The following is a 24,752-nucleotide window of genomic DNA, read 5'->3' on the forward strand; positions in this document are numbered from 1 at the left end:
TACCCCAAACAATAGTATTAGCACCATGCTTTTATTAGTGATCTTGGCCGCGTTAGGTGCTCATCACTTAGCAGCTGTGTGATTTTTGACAGCTTGCTCCCATCCTTAAGTTTCAGATTTCAGTCTGTGAAAGGAAGCAGTAATAGTACTGGCTTCATGGACTGGTGGTGAGGCTTAAATAATTCGCATACAGTGTTTAGTTTGTCGTTTTTATTATTATTACTATAGTTTGGCCACCGTCGCAGTGAGTAGGGTTTCATGAGTTGACTTTGGAGCCTTACCAACACTTGTAATAATATTCCTCCAGGAAAAAAAAAAATCAGTTTCCTGTGCTCGGCAAGAAGGGACTCTGGTGTCACTGAGAACATCCTCTTGGTTTTTGCCAGGGCCACGGTGGACTTGTGTAGCCGGTTCTGCCTTTCACGGGTTCAGCTTTCATACAAACCATGCTGGGTTGCCTTGTGTGAAGTACAGAGCGATATTTACAGGGATCGAGAGCGGCTCGCACGCTGCTTTGCAGTTTAGTCTGGTGAGCACGGCTAGGTTTATTTGTGCTTCAGGGTTTGGCACTGCAAATATTTTCTCCATGTGTTTTTATTTATTTATTTGTTCATTTGTTGTTGTTGTGTGTGCACACGCACCACACACGTGCTGCCGTGTAGGTGCCATAGCGTGTGTGTGGAGGTCAGAGGAACGCTTTGAGGAGTCCGTTCTCTCTATCTACATTTATGTAGGTTGTAGGGATTGAACTCAGGTGGTCAGGCTTGTGTAGCAAGTGCCCTTACCCACTGAGCCTTGTTGCTGACGCTGCCATGTAATTTAACTCAAAGGAGGGGTGTGTGTGTGAAATAATAGGTGTTTGTTGCTAAGAAGCGTAGGCCTCTTAGACTTGCATTTCAAAGAATCATGGTTCAAAGTGGGTTTTTAAATTTTTCAATACACGTATTTATTTACTTATTTTTGTGTATATGAATGTGTGTGTGTGTGTGTGTGTGTGTGTGTGTGTGTGTGTGTATACACAGTACGTGCCATAGTGTGTGTGCTGAGAGGTCAGAGGTCAACTTGCAGGATTCTGTTCTCTTCTACCATGTAGATCCTGAAACTCAAACTCAGGTCATCAGGCTTGGCTCCAAGTGACTGTGCCCACTGAGCCATCTGGCCAGCCCTTCTAGACTTCATTTTGTTTAGCATCACCTGGAAAGTATTAGGCATGCCAAAGCCAATCCAGTTTTCATAGACAGAGCTTGGGTATGAGGCACAAGAGAATGGTGTAGCCAGAAGTTTCTCCAGTCCTACCAGGCCCTGTGGTTGGGACGAATCTCTACCATTCACGTCCCACAGCTGCTTGGTCCCAAGTAAACACACAGAGGCTTATATTATTTACAAACTGTATGGCCTATGGGTCTGGCTTCTTGCTAGCTAGCTCTTATAACTTAGCTCAACCCATAACTATTAATCTCTGTATTGCCATGTGTTCTGTGGCTTTACCTATGTCCCATAACATGTTGCTCCTTGGATGAGGGTTTGGCCTGTCCTCTGCCTCTGCCTTTGTTCTTTCTGTCTCTCTCTTGGATTTCCCACCTGGCTATAACCTGACTCACCATAGGCCAGAGCAGCTTCTTTATTAACCCATCATAGCAACACATATTCACAGCATACAGGAAGATCATCCCACAGCATTTCCCCTTTTCTGTCTAATCAAAAAGGAAGGTTTCAACTTTAACATAGTAAAATACATATAATAAACAGTTATCAAGTGAGAATTACAGTTAAAATATCTAGTCCATTTGTATTTGGCAAACTTAAAGAAAAAACTCCATCATCTATCCTATTTTTATGAGTCTAAATTTTATATCTAATTTATCTTTTATAATAACTAAGGAAAGTTATAATTATAACTATCTAGTCTTCAACTCCATCGAAGACCCCAGAAGGATCTAATATTACCTAACTAAACAGGAAATGCATTGTAAGCAACTTCCACAATTCTGGAAATGACAGAGACAGCTGGCTGCCTGGACAGTCACCCAAAGTTCCTCTGCAACGTTGGGGCATCCATCTTCAGTCTACAGGCCTAGCGTTTCTCATCACTTCTCCCTATGTCCTATAGAATATCTGGCAGTCTCCTCTGCGGGCCAGGAACCTAAATGACCTTCTCTCCTTGCTTTGGCAAAGTTTAGTGGTCATTTTCCTATGGGTCCTGTATGTCCAGTTTATACAACTGGGCAAGGGCACTTTTTTTTGCCCAGTGATCAACTTTTGCCACAAAGAAAGCAAACTCCATTAATGGGTTTCTTCATCCTCTTTGAAGTAATTAGTGCTGCCAGGAGCAGATGTGTCTCATTGTCTAGAAAAGTCAAAGTTCTTAAAACATTTAAAATGCCATATTCTGTAGTTCTTGAAGTGTTTGAAGATTACCTACCTAATTGAAATATATCTATATATACCTAGAAAACTTAACATGACTCTAAGTTTGACTATCATAGATGACTAATTATAATCTGTATTTCTTAATTATACAATATAATTAAAAATGAGTTGCATAAACATAATACCTTAAACAAGAGTAGAAATATATATATATATGTATATATATATATACACAACATAACAAAATTAACTTTAAATCTGTATAAATAAACCAAAATCCATAGCAATGTAAAACATTTCAAACAAGTTCTTGCTCTTTAAAAGTAGATTCAATAATCTACCCTTTTATCCTATCATTCTATATCCCCTTTTCTTCTTTAGAAAGAGATTGCACTTATAATCAACCTCCTTTAAATAAAAATAAACATTTATAAACAATATTTTGGGAATTTGGGCATGGCTTCACATACTACTTCCTGCTGTTTGAGTCGCTGGCAATCTCATGGGCATCCTGAGAAAATTAAGAATTATAGTTAAATCTTGGCTGTAGTAGTCTGTGAGGCTGTATTGACCTTTCAGGGGGTCTTGGTTGTTCAAACCATATTGGCTTAGAAGCAGTCCATAGGTTCTCATCTGCTGTGGAAACAATAGCAGAACCTCTTTTCCAAAGCAATGTATCCTTAGACACAAATTTTGAAGTCAAGATATCTTTAAAATATACATATTGGTTTAACTGAGTAGTCTTTACAATCAAATGTTTTTCTGCAGTTAAAAATCCCCAAGAAAATATAATCCAGACTCTCCATGTAATTTCCATCTTTATGTGGCTTTTTTTAATATTACTTTATTCTCCTTTTGAAGGACTTTATTATTTTAAAAACTATGTATTTCTTTTTTATGGTTGTCTGTACCTTCTGACCATTGTTTTTAACTGCAGTGTGGCTAGGACCAAAGCTGCAGACCCAGCTGCTGGCTCCACCCCTGACTCGGCTTTTCAACATGGCAGAGTTATGTTTACTGCCAGCTCTGGGAAGCAGAATTAAGTAGTATGCCTGCATTTTAAAGCTGTGGCTGTGCTCCCAAGACCACAGCAACAGCTGGGAGAAGCCTCTTTGTATTGCTGCCCAGGCTCGTTAGAAACCATAGGAGTCTGCTGTGTTGCTGCTGAAGCCCACTGCGGCCAGGAGACATGTCTCTGTACTGCAGCCCTCCATGAGTAACATGAACTGGGAAGGGGCTCTTGGCTACATTTAAAATCTCTTCTTAAGCTCTCCCAGGTTTTAGGTGGAAGCTCTTGCAAATCTCTCCTACCTGTGTCCTGCAGCAGCTTGGTCCCAAGTAAACACACAGAGGCTTATATTATTTACAAACTGTATGGCCTATGGGTCCAGCTTATTGATAGCCAGCTCTTATAACTTAACTCAACCCATAACTATTAACCTATGTACTGCCACGTGTTCTGTGGCTTTACCTGTGTCCCATAACATGTTGCTCTGTGGATGAGGGTTTGGCATCTCCTCTGCCTCTGCCTTTCTTCTTTCTGTCCCTCTCTTGGATTTCCTGCCTGGCTATAACCTGACTCACCATAGGCCAGAGCAGCTTCTTTATTAACCAGTCATAGCAACACATATCCACAGCATACAGAAAGACCATCCCACAGCAGGTAAGGCCACCAATGAAGATGCCGAGATCATATAGTCCTTTTCTTTCATTATGTCTAAAATTAGGGTTATAGGTGTAGGTTTTTACAGTTATTAATTATTTGGGAATAGATCCATATTTGCAACATGTAAGTGCATTTGTTATAATTTATATTCATGCATTCTTTTGTGATGAATTGGTCATAAAGAATAGGGTGATTTTAAAAATTTCAAAATTAGGCCCGGGGAGATGGCTGAGTGATTCAGTACTTGGCAGTCAGTTGTGAGTCCTAGAATTTGGATCCCCAGAATCCACAATAAAGCAGGGTGGGCATGGTGGCCTTCTGTAATTCAATGCTCAGGAGGTAGAGATGGGGTCTCCAGAGCAAGCTTGCTAGCCATATCAGTGAGCCGTGGGATTGATCGGGATATCTTGGCTCATTGACTTCAAGGTGGACAGGCAGTGGAAGATGATTCTTGATAGCAGGCTTGGGCCTCCTCGTGTACAAGCACCAACACATACCATATCCTAACATGCAGACATGAGCACACACGTATGTATACCATACATGTCAAAGTGCGATTTCTTTCCAAAATATTTTATTTTGGAAAATTTCAAACTGGGAATTATGAAGGAGTGAGAGAGAGCAGTACAATATCCCGCCCCTGCCCCTAGCATCTATGGGCATCCCATTCCTGCCCCCAGATATCTGTATGTATCTCAACCCTGCCCCTAGTTTCCAATGGACACCCCACCCCTGCCTCTAGCTATCTGTGTACACCCCACCCCTGCCCCTAGCATCTACGGACACCCCACCCCTGCACCTAGCTATCTGTGTACACCCCACCCCTGCACCTAGCTATCTGTGTGCACCCCACCCCTGGTTTTAGGGGTGCCCACAGTTCACCCCTCAGCTTCCCCATATGGCCAGTTTGGTCTCACTCCCCTGCTCCCTGTACCGTCTTCTTCCTGGGAGATTTTAAAGCAAGTCCTAGTTTGCAGCGCTTCATCAATTAATGCCTCTGTACATTTCTAAGAAATACGAACATTAAAGCAGACATGGTTTTGTGTGTGTGTGTGTGTGTGTGTGTGTGTGTGTGTGTGTGTGTGTGGTGTGTATAGGGGGGCATTAGAGAGTAGGGACAGGTGGATTTTGGGAACTCACTGACCAACCAGACTAGCCAAAACAGCAAGCTTCAGATTCAGTGAGAGAGCTTATACAGAGAGAAAAAAGGAGCCATGGAGGAAGACACCCAGGACCACCCCCCTCCTCATGTGTATGCATAGTATGCTAGTGCATGGGTATGTGTGTATGCATACTGGCACACACATGTACATATATTACACACACACTATCATAAAATGGGGGAAAATAGTAAAGAAATATCCAGTGCTACTTACTCTCACACCTAATAAAATCACCAACAGTTCCTTAGTAACAGCCCATACCCAGTTAATATTTAAACTTTTTCGATTGTCTCCAACTTTTTCTAAAGAAGTTGATTTGTGCAAATTAGGACCTCAGCCCACACTTTGCATTTGGCCTTTGTCTCACAGGGGTCCTTTGTTTCCTGGCCATGTTGGAGTGTTATTTTTTTTTGGTGGGAAGAGCCTCTCCTACAGCATGGGTCACTCTTCTTTCCACCAGGGCCAGACTAATCCTTTATTCCATTTGCATACAGGGAGGCCAGTCCAGGGAACCCCCACTTTCAATCCAGCCAGGTTCAGCAATAGAATCTGTGATTTCCACACACCCTCTGCTCTCTTAATATGAATCTAGAAAACTCATGATTGAAACACACTTGGAAGTAGTAGTCTGTTACTATTTAAGGTATAGATTTCAGCCACAGGCGTCAATACTAACAGACCAATTTCACTGTATTCCCATGATGTCTGTGTGCTAATTGTTGGCATTGGCTTCTTCAGATACTAAGCATTACATTGCTGAGGCAAATTCAGGTAGATGACGGTTTAGGGGTACCTCCCTAAGTCTTGTGCTGTAGAGACAATGGGGCAGACAGTGGTAACAATGATGTTTAACATGAGCTGGTAGAGATTACCTTTATGTCAAGCACCTTCACTGGGCTGGAGCTGAATTCTGGGCTAAAGTAGTTGTTGTTGTTGTTGTTGTTGTTGTTGTAGTTGTTGTTGTTGTTGTTGTTGTTGTTGTTGTTCTTCTTCTTCTTCTTCTTCTTCTTCTTCTTCTTCTTCTTCTTCTTCTTCTTCTTCTTCTTCTTCTTCTTCTTCTTCTTCTTCTTCTTCTTCTCTTCTCCTCCTCCTTCTCCTCCTTCTCCTCCTCCTCCTCCTTCTTCTTCTAATTGAAAATAGATTCTTCTCTTATATAGTACATCCCGACTACAATTTCCCCTCCCTCCATTCCTCCCAGCTCTCTCCAGCTCCCCTCTCCTCACAGGTCCACTGCCCTCAGAAAAGAGTAGGCAGACCTTCAAGAGAACAACAACCAAACAGGACAAACCAGGACACATGAAGACAAGGCAAAGGTCCTCATATCGAGCCTGGACAAGGCACCCCAGTGGGTGGCAGAGTCCCAAGAGCAGGCCAAAGAGTCAGAGACACACCCGCTCCCACTGTTAGGAGTCCCACAGAAACACCAAGCTAAGAGCCAGGGGCTACAGTTCCCTTAGGTGTCCGTGGGTTGCTGAGCGTGGCGTGGCCTCGCTTCTGGCACGGCGTGGAAGGAGGCTGACTCACACGTTTGCTTGTAATCTAGGCTAAAAGGACGAGGTCCCTGGGAGGTCTAAGTAGGTCCAGGCAGCGCCATAATGGAAAATGTTTGTGCAGTGGCAGGCCTGTGGAGAGGAAAGGAAGCTGTCAGCTTGGGGCCATCACTGCTGTTGAGACCCTGCAGTGGCCTTCTGCGTCTTCAGGGTAGTTACCAACGTTCTCCATCTTTGACTGGAGTGAGGTGGGATGTCAGAGTAATTTTGATTTGGATTTCCTTAAAGGCTAATGATATTGAATTTTTTTTCATGTGTTTGTTAGTCATTTGTGCTTCATTTGAAAAGTGTCTGTTCAGTTCATTTGTGATTTATTGATTGGATTGTTTGTTCTTTTGGTGTTTAAGTTTTTTGAGTTCTTTAGATGCTGATTGCAAATTCTCTGTGCAAAGGTTTTCTCCCATCTACTCTACTGTTTTTGTTTTGGTGTGGAGAATCTTCTTAGACACTTTTCATTTGTGTTTTGAGGCAAGATCTCACTGTGTAGCCTGGGCTGGCTTCAAATTCAAGATCTTGTTCTTTTAGCTTCTCAAATGGATGCTGAGTTGGCAGGCGTGGGCCACTTCATGAGGCACAGAAGATTTTAATTTGATACAATCTGATTTGTCAGTTGTTATTATCTCCTGAGCCAACTACTATAAAATCAATGTAGAGATTTCTTAAAAAAATAAAAATAGAACTGTTACCTGACACAGCTCGATCCCTTCTGGGCATATACCCCTAAGCATCAAAACCAGCCTACTGCTGAGACACCTGTGTGCCCATATTTCCTGCTGCAGTATTCGAAATGGTCAAGTTACAGACTCAGCCTTGGTGCTTATCAACAGATGAATGGATAAAGAAAATGTGGCATATATACACGGTGGACTTGTAGTCAGCCATAACAAGAACGAAACTATGTTAGTTATAGCAATGTCGATGGAGCGGAGCTCTTGTTAAGTGAAACCCGGCAGACTCACAAAGACAAGAAGCTCCCACTTCTGGGCATATGTAGAACGAGGGGCAGAGAATGGATGTGAAAGCAAAAAGAGGGACTGTTAGGGATGTGGAGGGGAAAAGAGAATGTGGGAGTGATAAAAAAAAGGCATAAGAAGGGACGAATGTGTTCAAAGGACACCACATGCATGTACAGAAATGGTGCAGTGTGGCTTTGTATAAGGATACGCTGTAGAGCACACAAAATAATATGGGCATATGAAAAGTGGGTCTCTAGAAAGATTGAATTAGATAGTCAAGTTTATTTTGTACAATGCTTGTTGTAGAACTTGGCAAGTAGTAAGTATTTGAAACATGACTGAATTACTAGATAACGAGACAATCCCAGGTGAGGACATTACTACTCATACTCTGATAAATAGACATGGTATTAAACCAACTCCTACAGGCGTATGGTTATCCCCATACTTGACTGAATCTCTCGACGCTCATCGGAGAGCTTCTGTTTGCAGTAGACGGTAAATCACACGGAGGTACACAACTGACCGAGGTGCAGAGACTAAGAGTCTGAAGAACGTTCAGCCCTCAATGGAACATGTATGCTATGCCCCCCTCTCCCCCAGGGGCTCAGGGATTGCCATGGAAGACTGGTTTGGATGAAACAGTGTCTTTTGGACACAGCAGAGCAGCTGCACGTCTGAACTCACAGTGGGTGTGACAGTGTGCACAAGACCCGTGTCAGCGTGAGCCGGACCACGTCCCAGCATGGAGAAGGGGTTGGGGTTTGGGTGTGAAGTTTTCCACTTAGCCAAGGAGCTACTGGCAATTGTCAGATGCTGGGAGAAAGAGGGTCAGTTTTTTTGTTTGTTTGTTTATTTTTTTCTAAGACTGTTGTCGATGATTAGTTAACCCCACTCCAGGAGAAGGCCACACACATTCGGGAGTATTTGGTCAACCCATATTGGCCTTGATAGAATAAAAAAGACAAAGTGTTGGGTGATAGGGAAGAGGGCAGATGTGGGAAGAGTTGGGGGAGATGGGAGTGAATATAATCAGACCATGAAGTTGTCAAAGAACTAACTGAAAATAAGGTATTGAGTGAGGTAATTCTATCAGAAGTGTTCAAGTGGCATGCCATGCCATATTAAAATAATGGTAGGAAACATGAGAGCCAAGAGGTGTACTCACTCCAATCTCTACTTCTACGTCTGGTGTTCCTATTTTATAGGGAAACTTAGTCTTGGTAAATTTACAGGCCTTGGTCAATACCACACTGGGGGAGAGGGAGTAAGAGCTAAGGATAGGAATCTGTGTGCGTGAAAACATCATCATGAAACCCGTTATGTGACAGGCTGACTAAGAAATTTAATATGAAACTGCTTAAAAAAATGAACAACTTGAGTGTCCTCAATAGCTGCCCCTGTATTGTCGCTGGTCTTCAGATCCTTCAGTTAGAATCTTCAGCGTTGTGTAAGTCCGTCAGACAAACTGTGGCAGTGTCCAGATGGAAACAATGCATTTATAATATGATGCTTTTTTTTTTTTTGGTTTTTTCGAGACAGGGTTTCTCTGTGTAGCTTTGCGCCTTTCCTGGAACTCACTTGGTAGCCCAGGCTGGCCTCGAACTCACAAAGATCCACCTGGCTCTGCCTCCCGAGTGCTGGGATTAAAGGCGTGCGCCACCACCGCTTAACTCCTTGCCTGGAACTGATGAAGACCTCACCAAATGCCAGCAGCCTCATCCTTGCCAGCTGGGTGGTGGTTCAGGATGGGCAGTGTGAACTGTCTGGCTGCCACATTGGTGAGAGGGGGGGAGGGGACGCCCCTTTTCTGATGTCATTTCTGTGTCAGAGGTGACCAGGGCAGAGGCTATACCAGATCTGGTGCCATGTGGCTGACTCCCAGCCTTGTGTCCTGAAAAAAAAAAAATCCCTGCTTTTGAGTCCCTACCTGTCTGCCATCTTGAATCTAATCTTAGATTAATATACATTAATCCAAAGTAAATGTATATAGAACCCTAGACTAATATAAATGTCAGTGTGACGTATTTGTGGCATTTACTTATTGGTGCTGCCTGTGGACTGACTACCATAGATAATCTACCACTGACCAAGTTGAAATGTCTGGAGTTTAAGATTATATGAATGAATTACACAACATGTAGTCCTTGGGGCTGTCACTTTTAGCATAACCCCCTAGAGATACATTGTCTTAGCTTGTGACTCAATGGCTCATCTGTGCCTCCTGCTAAGCCATATTCCATGATATGGATGGGCTAAACCCTTTTAACCACTTACCCATAGAAAGGCACTTGGGGTCAGTTCTAGTGTTTTTTTTTTTTAAGCTATTATGAATAAAGCTGCCATGAGTATTCATGTCCAGGTCTTTGTGGGAACTTATCTCTGGGATAAGTGCCTAAGAGGACAAAGGAACTTTTAAGGCAATTCTAGAATTATGTGCAGCATGATCCTGCTTTGGGTTGCAGTTTTACTTTTTATTCAGCCTGAAATCTGATTTCATGTGGGGCCACATTTCCCTGGCCCTTGGCCTGTGTCAATGACCAAGCTGATTAGGGAGCTCCTGAATTGGGAGGGAGGTTTACTGTTTACTCTGTTTCGTGGCCTGCAGATCTGTGGGAGGCAGGGCTACCATCAATCACGCTTGTCAGTTTTTCTGTGTTGGTCTCTCTCTCTCTCTCTCTCTCTCTCTCTCTCTCTCTCTCTCTCTCTCTCTCTCTCTCTCTCTCTCTCTCTCTCTCATACATCTGTCTAAAGCTTCAGCACTGTGCATGGTTAAGCCAATGACCACATTGTTCTCTCTCACTTCCTGTGGGGATGCTAGGCCCTCAGGGAGCTCTGTGAACTTTTGAAGGGAACAGTTTCAACTTTCCCTCTCAACTGCCTGCAGTCGGCTGTAGTGAACACATGCTGCCAACAGATGGCAGTACACTTTGCCGTGCCGAGGTGTCTCTTCTCTCGTCACCTGTGACTCTTTGACAGTCCGATGTTCTTGCTGTACATGTTGCAAATCCGGACGAGACATTTTTGCAAAGCGACAAAAGCACCAATAAAGTGCTATTGGTTAAAAAGGAAAACTCAGAAGAAAGCGTCACATTTGCAGCGAGCATCTACTAAGAGTGATTCTTCACCTCCTTAGAAGTGATGTGGATAGGGAACGGCTTGGGAACGCTCGTGGGAGTGGACAGTTCTGGAGGCTAGGTTGATCGTTGCATTTTGTGTAGTTCCTGAGTAGAAAACTGTGACGTGCTGCGTTCTACCTCTCATCTGACTTAAGACCAGCCAAAAGGGCAGGCATAGCCTAATTTTGGGCTTTGAGACTTGCAATACCTTTCGGTCCACAAGGAAAGCTCTCCAGCAGTATAATTACCACAACAGCAATGGCTAACATGAAAGCCTTCATTTCCAGTACTTTTCCACTCCCTATACATGTCTGTGCCTTAGGGCATGTGCGCACAGCACTCTCTAACATTTGCTGCGTACAGGAAGGCTTTTGTAAAGCCAGAGGTGATGGGGTTCGTTGGATGTCATAAACAGACCAAGCTGGCAAGGATAAAATAGAATGAATTTATATACAAGGTTAACTGGTAAAATTGAAGCTGCGTGCACACATTGACCCAGTGATGTCAGACTCTAGTTTGGACATGTTGACAGCTGGAGTCATCCTGCTCGCCGGTGCCATCTCTGGAAGCAGTCAGAAGTCCCCGACAGCACTCATCTTTGGCCACCCTGGCCCAGGCTGCGGAAGATAGGGGCTGGTTTTGGACTCTGACGACAAGCCCTAGCATGGCCCCTCTCCACTGTGGCTAGCACGCTGCACTTACAGTGTGTGTGTGTGTGTGTGTGTGTGTGTTCCGTTCCCTTAGATGCCACACTCCGAGAACCCACCCCGAGTTGCCATCCTGCGGTGACGAGGAGGCAGGTGGCTGCAGCTCAGGCAGCTAGCCGCCTTTTTGCTGGTGCACCCCTTGGCAAAAGCCCCAGGCTAAGAGAGAACTGTGCTGCCTGAAGTTCTAACTCCGAAACCAGATGCTGTTACCATAGAGACAAGTGAACTGCTACCGTGGGAGGCACGGCGGCGGCGGCGGGGAAGGATGGTAGAGGGAGGCAGGAGGGCAAGTGAGGCGAATCTAAAGGCTAGCATACCCCGAAGACCTTCAACCTTTAACGGCACTGGGACTAGCAGGCCGGTGTTCTCGAGACTTGTGTGCTGGCGGCCTGCCACTTGCTGACTGGCTGAGTGGCAGCTGCTGGCGCTGTGAGTACTAGTTGGTGAGCACGTTGGCAGTTGGCGCAGGCTCAAGGGGGGGTGGGATCTCAGAGGGCTGGAATGTGGATGGGTGCTTGGGGCCCAGTGGCCGACAGTTCTGCAACAAATGTTTCTCGTGCCGGACTTAAGTCACCCTCACAGGCCTGCTCAGTGATTAGGACCGGCTGGTGAGAGGCCTGCCCATTTGGCAGACCATTTGACATGTGTTCCAGTTAAATCATTTTGCTATCCCAGAATAACGGAGACTATGAACAGCCCCACTATGGGTCTGGACTTGTATGGCAGGGGTATCACTTCTCCCATCAGAGCCCAGGTGGAAGGAAGGCAGCGTTGATCCCAAAGTGGATTTTTACCCTGACTGGTGTGACTCTTAACCCCCTGATGCTTGGTGAGGAACTTCCAAATCAGTTCTGAATTCTGCCTCGTGCTAGCGATGTGAGCAATGCTGAAGCCGCGTGGAAGCACACTTCCTCCTCATTTTCAGCAAAAATGCAGGGCACGTGCAAGGGACATTTTTAAGGATGGGTTTGGGGGCCTGATTAGGGACTGGATGAGTTAATTTCTTCCAACTGATTTATAGAGGGGAAAAATGGTTGGGTCAGCCACTTTACATGGTATCTCTGTCTTACTAATAATAGCCAGCAACTGCAAAGAGGACGTAAGACTGAAGAACTGATATGTGTCATGTAAAGATGGGGAAAGCGGGGAAATCTCTCTGGTCTGTGGAGAGGGCCAAGTTCACCAGGATGACCTTGCTCTTGAGGCGGAGCAAGGGCTGCCAGGTTTTATGTTTTCACTTTGTTTCGCTTGCCCCTTTTCTGCAGAGAGGAGGTCTGTTTTCAGGCGCTCTGCGTGATCCATCAGAAAGAAGGAAGTTCTGATGACTTGCTATGTATAGGCTTGAAGGGAATGTGAACTATGCATCAAAGAGCCAAGGAATGCACCAATCATGACCCTCACTCCCTACTCAGACGGTGGGGCTGGGCAGTGTTCTCAGCTTGGCCAGAAGGCTTGTGCACTGGCTTTTCTACCTCCCTTTCCAATCATCTCTGGCTTTCTTGTTTTTCCTTTTCTTTGGCTTGTGGCATGCAATTTTGGAAAAGGCTTAGATTTCGAGGTTAAACGTTTTCTTTAGAAAATATATCAAGAGACAACAAAATATTTTCGGACCCGCCCGATGGGTGAGAGCGTACAAAGTGAAGTCTGCATTTAGTTGTGTTACATTCAGCATGCTGACTGACCTGGGGTCAGTTCTGAGAAGAGATGAGGGACAGACTCTTTCTATTTTTCCAAAGAGAACAGTGCACAGTTAGGGTACGTGCAGCACTGTAGCTCTCTGGGATTTCGTTCTTAAAACTTCAGTGTGGTTTTCAGAAAATATCCTCATTAAGCTGTCACCCTTATCTGTGTGTACAAATACTGGGTAACTAATGGCTCCTTGCACTTTGGACTGCTCCCTGACCTCCAGGGGAAGTCTTCAAGAAGGTAGATGCGACTGTGTATCGCAGTGTGCAGGCTGCACAGTAGATACTCAGTTAATATTTACTCCCCTCCTCACTGTGGGGGGGGGAGGCAGGAAAGAGAAGAGGGAGCAAACGAGCACCCTCTCTGTTCCTGTCCCCCCAACACTGAGCATGGCCTGCTTCAAGTGCTTTTGGTATAGACAACCATATCCTCCATGTTGCCAAAGCCAGCCGTTGCTTCCCCGTCTGTCTCTCTCAGCTTTCAGGTGGAGTTCTCTGCTCTCTCTGAGTTCCCTGAGGTCACTCATACCCCATGTCCACTTGCCTCACTGCCCGATTTGGGGATGTTGGTGTGTTTTAGCAGGTGGTCTCAGGTCTCCTCCCTTGGGCCTATTCTTCCTTCCTGCATGAGTGCGTCTGGTAATAACCTCAGCCCCGGCTTGATGCATGACCATTGCCACCTTTGAGTACCAGCCGCAAGTTCCAGGCCCAGGCGACTGAGATCCCATCAGCAACTTTTTATGCGCAGGGCGCACATCTCACTCTTAGAGAGTGTACAGAACGGACTCTCTTTCTCACACGGTCCCCTCCGTTCTTGTGCTAGTTTGGGAGTTTCTCTTGCTCCCTAACCACCTGTTTTCCCACGCCACAGGTAGAGCGATCCTTTGAAAAGGGAAAACAGACCATACCTTCCATGTTGACTCCCTTCCCCTGGCTTGCACGACCTGGTTCTCTCCAGTGTCAGCTGTACAGTTGACCCCTTGCTGTCTAGATCTGACATCCGTTCTCGGGTGGTGCTAAGCTTTCCCACCCCAGGGCCTTGTCACTTGCTGTTCCCTTTGCTTGGAAGGCTAGACAGCCCCTGGTGCTGCGTCACTCTGTGCAAAGATCTCACTGATGCTCTCTGACATTATCTTGTTCACTGTTAGGTTTTTTTTTTTTTTTTTTTTTTTTGGTTTTTCGAGACAGGGTTTCTCCGTGTAGCTTTGCGCCTTTCCTGGAGCTCACTTGGTAGCCCAGGCTGGCCTCGAACTCACAGAGATCCGCCTGGCTCTGCCTCCCGAGTGCTGGGATTAAAGGCGTGCGCCACCAACGCCCGGCAGGTTTTTTTTTTTAAAGGAACTTTTTTATTTGTATATTTGTTCCCCTCCCTCTGAAGAGTAGCAGGAATATAGCAAGCAGTAATTAAATATTTGCTGAACCCGTGAGTAACGCTGTATCATTTAATCTTCCTGGGAACCCAAGGCTCAGAGAGACTGGTAAATGGCTTGGCTTCTTAGTCTTTAAGGTATTTCATTCCCACTATAATCCTGCTGACTGACCCATATCTTGTTTATACGTTTAGTTTGAGTACAGAGAGGTATTCCAACGTGTCAGGATGAGCCGTCTTGCACGAGGCTCAGATCCCCAAAAGAAGACTCTTGCAGGGTCCCAAAGTCCTATGTTTCTTTCCATCCAAGTCCTAGCCAGGCCTACCCCTGCTTAGCCTCTGAGATTAGATGAGGTGGGGTGCAGTCAGGGTGGCATGGCTGAAGACCAATAATGAATTTCTTAGTGACGTCACTCTCCAGGGCTGGTAAAGGGAAAAAAAGGGAAGAAAAAAAAAAGAAATTTATTATAGAATGTTATTGTGTGTGTGGATATATATATATATATATCTGCCTCAGTCAGTCAGTCAGTCAGTCTGTCTGTCTGTCTGTCTGTCTGTGTCTGTGTGTGTGGAGTCAGTTCTTTCCCTCTGCCGTGTGGGTTTTAGGGTTCAAACTCAGGTCACCAGGTGTGGAGGCAAGCACCTTTACCTGCTGAGATACCTTACTGGCCTAAAAGACCGCATTTATAAAACAAAGTATTGTATGCTAAGTTCGATGCTGAATGCTTTTAAGTTTGGCACCTCATTCGAATCTCAGAGCAATCAAGGCAGAGTTGATAGTGTTGTGTTGAGTCACTGTGAAATTGATATGACTACCCTAATTTTATACAAGGAAAAAAAAAAATCCCTGTGGCTCAAAAAAGTTAACTACTTTGCTCCAGGTGGCATAAGTACTAAGTGGTTGAATTCGATTTCTGTTTCTTGCTTCTGACCTTTTTATGCAAAGGTGATTGCTGGGTAAGGGAGCTATATTCCTAAAATGGGAAGGGAAAAGCTGAATTCAGTGCACCTCTGCCTAGACTACAGCAAATATCTGAGAACAAACCCCAGCATCTCCAGTGCTTGAGCATACAACTGGATGACTGGAATACAGAGGGAACATGTGGTTCTCTGGCAAGGCTCATACACGGGATGACAGAGAGCAGCTGTCCCCGAGAAAGTCTTCTTTGTTACAAGACCCGTACTACACAAGCAGCATTGGAGCAGTTCAGGATTTCTTCCTGCTTCCACTATAAATAGAGTTCATGGAATTCTGTATATGAAAGTTAGTGCAATGCAAAGGAGCCCAGAGTAAGGGAATAAAGCTTCACTCATTCTGTAAACTAGAAACATGTTTGGCACCGGGAGACTGCAAAAAAAAAAAAAAAAAAAGAAAAAGAAAAAAAAAACCCGCTGTCGTTCCTTGGATAGATTCTGAGGTCTTATTTAGCATATGAAATTGCAGAGTAGATCCTATTATGTAAGGAGGCAGGAGGACAGCAGCATAGCGTGGTTACAAAATGAAGAACTTCGTGCCCTTCAGAGAAGAGTTAACAGTGCCTCCAGCGCACAGAGGGACACGTGACAGGAGTGTGGAAATGAATGGATGGGTGGCATGTATATGTGCCTACTGCTGTAGCCCTGGTGCGAGATAATCCCTCAGATGTCAGATTGCCGTGAGGCCAACATGTGACTCAACGCTTGCCACTCAACACGGAATCCTGGGCTGGTATTAAGAGGCTGGCTGCAAGCGAGGTTCCCACTGTGCATCAGCCTAACTCCCTGTCGCTCGGTGTGTGGGTGGGTGTGCATGTGCTCCTAGGAGGGTATACATTTTGTGCAGTGGGTGTTTAAAGAGCTAAGCGCCGAAACTGGATTTCCACAAACGATCATCACGAACACTCCAGACACATCAAACTTCCTCTTTTGGTATTTTTTTTCCTCCTTCTTCTTCTTCTTTTGCTTTCATCTCTTGTTTTTCTCTTCTGCAACTCCCCAGAGGGAGAATCTCCCTCACCATCCAGGCTTCAAGATTGGGATTATTTTCTCTCACCTCTCCATGGGGCTGCCCTCTCAAGGTTAGAACTGAAGCTATGTGGGGCCAGCACATTCTCAAGCACCAGATGAGAAGAGCTGCGTGAAGGAGTGACAGCCACCCGAGGAAGAAGGACTCTGCCCTGCAAACATGAACAACAGCTTGCAGGTTAACCTGCCCAGAAGCTGGGCTGCTTCAAGTGGCTCACTTCAGGAGAAGTCTGAGCATTCTTTTTTTCTCTTCTATTACTATAGGATGGAGGATGAAGCTGTTCTGGACAGAGGGGCTTCGTTCCTTAAACACGTGTGTGATGAAGAAGAAGTAGAAGGTGAGCCCCTTGGGTCTGGGAAAGTGTGTGTTTATATCCATGTGCTCTGTAGATAACGGCGCTCATATATTTCACGCATCTTAACATTTTAAAAGTTAAACACTAAACCTTGCCGGAGGAGTTCCTTTAATCTCCACATTTTGCTTCAGCACAGGAAGTAATTCTAAGAACTTTATCGGACCCTCAGAATTGAAGTGGGCAGGGGCTTACCTGGGACACCCCCCCCCCCCCCCGCCCCCGGTGTTATTTTAAAGTAGGTGCTTGTGTTAGCTTTACCTCTCCACCAGAAACGAATGTTTTACTAGATAATTCCTGGGAGCTGCCAGATCTATAGAAATGTATTTGTTAGCACTTTCTACTATTCCTTTTTTTTTTTGGAGCTTACAGGGGGAGAGAAGCAGATGTTGCCGAAGGAGAGAATGATAATCATTGTTGTAGGGAAAACAGGTCTAAGCTGAGGGGTATGAGAATGGTTGTCATGGACAAGTCTTCCTTCAGGAAGCTCAGACAGGCATTTCCCATTTAAAAACTCCTCGGAACCTCTTTCACTAATGTTAAAACTGAAGAAGAGTTCTATTTTATCTGCCGCCAACATACTTCAGTATGTGCTTCCTCCCCTCACCTCCTGACTTACCAAGAACATCAGGGGAGTGATGCTTGATTGGTAGTGAGAAGGCAGGAGGGCTTCATTAATAATTTGGGAAGTGATAATGTGAAGGCATCACAAATACATGGTCTGTTATTGGTATTTCTACGAGATTTCATAGGGCAGTCAGGGTTCGAGATAGCATCCAAGGGAACTCATGGATGAACGATGTGATCGGTTTCTCCTGTGAATGTCACTTGAGAGACAGTCCCCTGTTTTGGAGGCTGTGGACTGACTGGTCCCTTTGGTTAGCTTGTGCCTCCCCAGAGCCTTGGCAAAGAGGATGGTGAGGCCGAGAAGAAGGAGGCGGATAGTGTGTGTTCTGAAGCAATGCTTCAAGCAGCTGGAGCCCCAGGTCAAGGGTGTTCTTGCTCCTGTGTTACTGGGAGCAGCCCCAGCACGGTGGTGGTTACGTGGTTTCTCGTGTTTCTTTAGTGAGTTTCTTCTGCCCTCTGCAAGACTGGTGCCCCCTCTGCCCCACCCCCTGGCTTCCTACACTTAAGCACTTGAGACTGACGAACAAGAATTGGATGTCGAAGTTTCTTAGGAAAGCGGAAACTGCAGTATTTTCTTTCATATTGTTTTATGGGTTCCTTGCATTTTTTACACTGTGACTATGGGAAAATGTGAAGTTTGTGGAAGGCAAGAGAGTAAAACTTTTCTTCAGTGCTGAAACTCATTGTAGCCACTGTCATTATCCCCGACTGTAAAAGGGGAGATAAAGTCATCAAGTTAGAGCAGAAGAAATAATGTAGGCTGGATGCAAATGCTAGCGTTGTAGAACAATTAAAGTGAAAAAAACCTTGGGAATGGGAATGTACGGTGTGCACACATTCTCCTTTGGGAACAAGGTCCCGGCTGAGTTCTCAGGAGATGTAAATCTCCAGTCCTGGAGGTGCTTTGGATCAACAGCACAGTACTGCAGTAGATGACTGCCCTCTGGTTCTTAAAGCTTTGTCTACAAAGTGTATTTCCTGAATTATTTCCCTTGATTTTCAAGCAGAAAATTAATCTATTGATCATAGCATAAATCATAATATAAATAACACGGACTTCTGTAGCCAGCTTTCTTTGGGAGAGAAACAGAAAGGCAACCAAAGGTTATAGAAGGTGCCTGGTTCAGTGCAAGAAGTGTGCTGGTTTTATGGCCACGAAGCTTGCACTTTCCATTCTCACAGGGCATCCACATTACAGTCACTCTTTTGCATTGTTGGCCCGTGTGTGATCAATCCCTTTTATTTCAAGGCATGTTCAGTTGTCTGCTTTTGAATCCTAGGCCTTTTAGGATGGTGGTTGCTTACAGTGGATTTGGTGTGACCTTCCAACAGTGGAAACATTCCTATAGTAGAAGGGTTGGAAGTTATGAACTGCTTCTTTATCCTTCGGTACCTTCCATTCGGCCCTCTCCTCTCTCAGCTGGCTTCATCAAATTGGGCTGGGGGCATGCAGATGTAGTATTAGCTCTGGGTGAGAGTACAGAGAAGCTGAAATGGACCAAGGGTTCATGGCACATCTGTGGGTCCCGTGATTGAGGGGGGAAAGGGATGGTGGTTGGCTTCTGATGTAGATCGCCTTTTAAGTGAGGATATATTTCTCAAGGTTGTGAGTGGATCTCATAGTTGTAATTTTATAGAAAAAGGCAGTACCAATGGGGAACAACGTGTTACTTCCTGAATAGCTGAGTCTTTGACGCATTGAAGCAGGAGTAAATACTGGGACTTCAGGATGGAGAGTTCAAAGGACAAGGAGCCTGAACCTTCCTGTAAATTAACAGTTATGTTTCCCTTGACCCCAGAAAATGGTTTATTTTCCTGCTAAGATGACCATGACTGAAGTTTGGTCACCTTAGCAACACACCTTGCCAAAGTAAGCTTAAATAATTCACTTTTTAGTAATTTCCATAAGTTTCAATAACTGAGTTCTGGTAGCTGTGGTTACTTTGACATGTTCATATAGTAAAGATAGTTCTTAGAATCCCCAAGGTGGGATGCCTGGATTCAGTTCACTGAGGCCAGAAGAATTCCAGGTTCTCTCTGAGCTTTTCCTAATGATGTTTTTCTGGGGCTGCAGTGACTGAGACTTCAGACCGTGCCCCCAGTTCACCTTGTTCAACTTTTCTCTCAGTGGGCGGCACAACACTTAATCCTCCTCCTAAAATCTTCATAGAGAACCGTCAGCTGCAAAACTCCCCGAGAGCAGAGTGAGTCAGGAGAGGAGTCATCTTTTGTTTAAATAATGAACTTATCCATGCCACATATATTTAAAGACTTAAACCTTGTTTTCATAAAATCTCCCCCATGTGTTAATGGCATTCTGAAAGGGAAACCAAGTGCCAGTTGTAATCTTGGAAATAAATGGAAGCTTTTAGATCTGTTTCTTCACTGGTTAACCTTGCACTGGGTGTGGCTTGGCAGTTCATATTGAGCACCGAGTATATCCACTTGTAGGAAGAGTTCTGTGATTCGGACACGGATATCTGCTCTGAACCCAAAATCCTGAGCTGTTTCTCCGGCACTTCTGGATAGAACTAGTCAGTAGATGATAAACTGATATTGCCAGAGCAGCCTAGACCATGGGAAACAACTACTTGGGTTTGATTTCAGGGGAAATTGCCAGGTTTTGTCAGTTAAGCCAAGTTTGAGGTAGCTTTTTTCCCCCCAGAGGAAATTGTATGGATAGTTGTTTTTCCCCCAGAGGAAACTGTATAGGTTATAAAAAAAGACACCTTGGGGATGGGCTTAGTGGTATGTATCTGTAATCTCAGCACTTGAGAAGCTGAGGCAGGAGGATCAGGAGTTCAAGGGCAGCCCAAAGAACCTGTCTCAAAAAATAAAGTTAGCTTGGATTTTGGATCTGTGTGATATAAACAGATTACTTAATATTCTCATATTTCGCAATAGGGGAAAAGAGCAAACTCCACCTTATCCTTTGAGATAAGGCCTTGGCTCTGCTGGGCTAGGTAACTCCCCAGCGGCCTTGGCAGCTCTGACTTCATGAGGAGGAGCCTCTCCTTAACTCTGAGTCCAACTAGCAACTCAGGAAACATAAAGAACAGCAGGACAATATGGTCTGAAATGTCGACGTAGCTGGAGCTTGGTTGGAGCTTGGTCGGTGCTCTCTCAGAGCAGTTAAGGCTGTATTGTGGTGTTTTCCCTCCACTTCAAAGCTGAGTTCCACAGGAAGTGTGCTCCCACCTGTCAAAGGCTGAAATAATCCTAAAAGCCCCCCTCATGTTCATTCAGAAAGAGAGTATTGTTGCAAATTCTGGAATTTATCATGAGGTCTTTTCAGAGAAATAAATTTTGGAAGTATAGGACAGTATTTGGGGATGAGTGCACAATCACCCAATATTTGTTAGAACAAAGGATGCACTCATCAATATAGAATATGAACTAAGTAAAACACGTGCAAAATTATATCATTCTCAAAAATCTGCTCATATTTTTAGTTAGTATTTTGTTCTTAGTACTTAAAGTCAGGTTGTATGTTATGGTCTCTATCTTATCCTTGGTATCCTGTTTGATTTTACAAGGATCATTTTCAGTTTTACAATGCCTATATATTTGAAGTGATAAGAAAAAGGAGGCATTAAAACTTCTCTCTCTAAACCCCTCTTATTGTTCTGGTCTATGTTTTGAAAATAGACTAAAATGATGAAATGGTGGCTTTTGTCTTTTTGGAGGTCAGGACCTCAGCATTTTACAGTCATGAAATCATAATGACTTAAGCTAGTTTTCACTAGAGGATATTACGATGCTCTTTCTATTCATGTGTATTGGAGGAAGGTAGTTCTAAAGAAAAAGGTGGGGCCTGGTAAACATCTGTTAATAATTACAGAGTTCAAAACTATAATTGCAGAGAAGGAGTGAATCAAAACCTATCATATGGGAAGGGAGGGGCCAGGTCCAGGGCTGGGGCTATTCTGAGCTCTGGGCCTAAGTGTCCGGTTGCATTGTGCTGACCTCTTCTCTGCTGTTCACTCTCATTGCTCAGAAACAGTGTGTACAGAGGAAGCACTTGGAAAAAGGCTGCTGAAGGAAAAGCCCTCTTAATAGAAACAATGCAATCCCCACATTGGAAAACATTGAAGAGACACAGGGAAGCTTTCAAAGTTGGTACTTGACCAGCAGCTTGGCCCCACCCTCCCTCAGCAGGGTGAGCCTCTTCAGATATTTCCAAATCCCTTCTGTGTTTCTCCTCTGGTCTCAGCCTACCACTCCCCAGAGATTCGAAAGCCTACAGCTCTGATCTCCACGGCTGCCCGATACCTCCTGCTACCCGTGAACGAAATCTTTATCTGTAGATGTTGTCCTGAGTGAGGAAATCTGATGTGTTTTCATGGGTTTTTGAAGCAGGAAACAGGCTTCATACCTTCCCGGAGTTCTCCTGTGCTGAGGATTCTCTGGTAATATGTTACGGACTAAAACCCCCTTGAAGTCATTTCCTGCCCTAAGTGTTGACATTCTTTTATGGCACTAAGCCTCAACAAATTGGACTTGGTACTTCGTGTTTTGCAAGGATTCAGACATTCTGACACGATACTCTGGGGACAGTTTTATCCTAGACAGAGCTTTTTATCTGGTCATGATAGTGAGCTGTTGTTTCATATTTACTTTGGGAGTATCTTCCATTTGTTTTATTCAGGTGCCACTCCAGTAGAGTAGTTAAGCATCAGTTGGAGACTAAAATTCCAAAATGGAACCTGTTACTGAACCATTGTACCGGTGAAACCAGCCAGTTAGAATGTAGACTGTAAGTTTCTTTCCCCATAAAATGGAGACAGTGAGACATGCCATTTATCATATAACTTGTGATAATGATAACAAGAAACGACGTCATTGATATACCTGGTTCTAAGATTAGGGAGAAGCAGAGGATAAAGAACTTGCTGTCCAAGCGTGAGAACCCGAGTCTGAATCCCCAGAACCATGGACTGGGGGTGATGAGTGCTTGTAATCTCAGTGTTCCTACAGTGAGTCGGGAGGTGGAGGCAGGAGAACCCTAGACTCCCATAGGCCAGCTAGTGTGACTTATATAGTGGCAAACAGTAGAGACCCTGTCTCAAGCAAGGTAGAAGAGAATTGACACTTGAGATTGTCACCTGACCTCCAAATGTGTGCTGTGGCCTGCGAGCACCTGCATTCTCACACAAATGGGTGCATGCATGCATGCATGCATGCATGCATGCATGCGCGCGCGCGCGCGCACACACACACACACACACACACACACACACACACACACACACAGAGTTCTGCATAAAATTGAGTGTGGTCCAGTCGGTAATGGCCATAGATATCATTCTGAAGATTTTAATTGGCCAAAAGGTTCTTTTGCTTCCACAGTTCCTTCCTCCCGGCACCCAGTCTTTGTGTTCTGAGCTGTGCTCCCCTATTGCCTTCTCTGTTGGGGAGGTGAAGAAGAAGGGACAAGTAAAGTTGCCTGAGGACGGTTGTCTATTTGTCTTTGGACTCAGTCTCCTTCCTTTCTGCTCTGGATAGGAGACCTAGTGTTCATGGTTAAACTGCTGCTGTACCTCACCCTTAGTTTATTAAATTGTCTCATTTTTCTAAGGAGACTCACATTAAATGGTATATGTACCCAGGGTAAACTGCTTGCCCGTTGCCAGTTAAAGTCTGCAACACTTTCCTCTGCAAAATAGACGTGTTCTAGTGCGTCACGTTCTGGCAGTGAGGAGGATACATGAGTGGGACATGGGAGTATAGTCTATGAACACTCACACATCTTTCCCTTTCCCCCACAGCATAGATTAGAATAACTCTGTGTCCTCGGGGCTGTTGTGTAACTTAGGTGCCAATTAAATGAGATTACGCAGTAATGTAGAGGTACTATGTATCTAAATATTTCCCTGTTTGTAAATCATTGCAAACATTTTAATTTTGGGGGAATGGAAAGCCTTGCCTGATGAGTGTGAGCAGAGCAAGTCTGGAGTGAAAGATCAGTTGAGATCCTTTCTTTGCTGTGGTAAGCTTGCTGCTAAGATTTGGTTTCAATTTTACTTTACTCTGGCTCATTCCAGAAGGAGTGAGGCGGGAGCCTGCCATGCCCTGGGTTCATGGGAGGTTCTGCACACTGCATCCCGACGCTGCTGATTGCCAGGTGGGCTGAAAGGTGAAGGGAGTGAGGGTGGTGAGTGACACCCATTGAATCAGCAGTATAGGTGACTTAAATAATTCCTTTCTCTGAAGAGCGAGAAGGCTTTTAAGCCTGGTAATTGCTTTTACCTTTCACAGGGTTGGAATTAGAAGGCAGCTGTCCTAAGGTAGACAATGGGTTCACCTTTAGACTCTGTTGACTTTGAAAGAACTCCACGAGATATTATTTTACTGAATATTTTCAAGGTTGAATGCTCAGTAACTTTTACCAGGCAGAAACGTCTGGAAATAGAAATAAGGACTAAATTTTAGTAATATTAGCCGACACGTATCTTGCAGAGGATCAGAATTATTATGTATTTATAGGTTGTTTAAGTCATCACCCAAGTCCTCGGCTGACTATTAAAGTTTCAACGAGAAATTCTATTTGTACTGCGAAATCAGGGAAGTGTCTTTGACGTCCAGTGAAGGCTTTAATTGAATCCAGCTGATACACATGTTTGGCAAATTCGATCAGTAGCCAATTGTTCAGGTTTTTCCTTGCTTGGATTCGGTCCGTGCTGGGGCTCAGAGGATGTGGTAATGTACCAGGAGTCTCTGGACCAGTTTCTATTCCTGGCTGTGCACTGTCTTTCTGGGTGACATGAGGAGGCTCATCAGTGCAGCTAATGGCTGATTTCCTGGTTCTACCAGCAATGCTTCACGGATTCTTGGTTAATACCCCCAAAATACTTTGCTATTTGTAGTAAACCACTGTGAATTACTTAATTTGCAATTACTGTTGATTTTTTTCCCTTGTTGTTTATCTGTTTTTTTGTGGTACTCAGTGCCTCACTCATACTTGGCAAGCATTCTGCCGTGGAGTTTTCATCCCAGTCTTCTGCAGACTTTTTTCTCTATAGGTAGATATATAAAGAAGTATCATTTATAACCTTGTCCCCCAGGTTTGCTAAAAATATAAGTAATGACATCTGAAATCTTGAGGTTGAACCTTATAATTTTAAGGTATTACCTCCTGCAGATGTAATCGTGGTGTGAAATTTATCGTTCTGCTCATCACGAT

The 24,752-nt window shown here is 44.5% G+C and overlaps 1 protein-coding gene across 3 annotated transcripts in view; it reads left to right on the forward strand.

Annotated features, from left to right (window-relative positions):
- Slc4a4 (solute carrier family 4 member 4) overlaps positions 1-24,752 on the forward strand; it is a 336,420-nt gene that overhangs the window by 29,420 nt on the left and 282,248 nt on the right. For 2 of the 3 annotated variants that reach the window (XM_076546591.1, XM_076546588.1), the window contains exon 2: positions 16,854-16,927. In XM_076546591.1, coding sequence (XP_076402706.1) covers positions 16,855-16,927 — 73 coding nt within the window. In that variant the 5' untranslated portion in view covers position 16,854. Of the gene's footprint in view, positions 1-16,212; positions 16,357-16,853; positions 16,928-24,752 lie in introns of those variants that run through there. The other variant, XM_042257613.2, reaches the window with a different exon arrangement.

The sequence above is a fragment of the Peromyscus maniculatus genome, chromosome 10 (genome assembly GCF_049852395.1).
Source record: "Peromyscus maniculatus bairdii isolate BWxNUB_F1_BW_parent chromosome 10, HU_Pman_BW_mat_3.1, whole genome shotgun sequence".
Classification (NCBI taxonomy): Eukaryota; Metazoa; Chordata; class Mammalia; order Rodentia; family Cricetidae; genus Peromyscus; species Peromyscus maniculatus.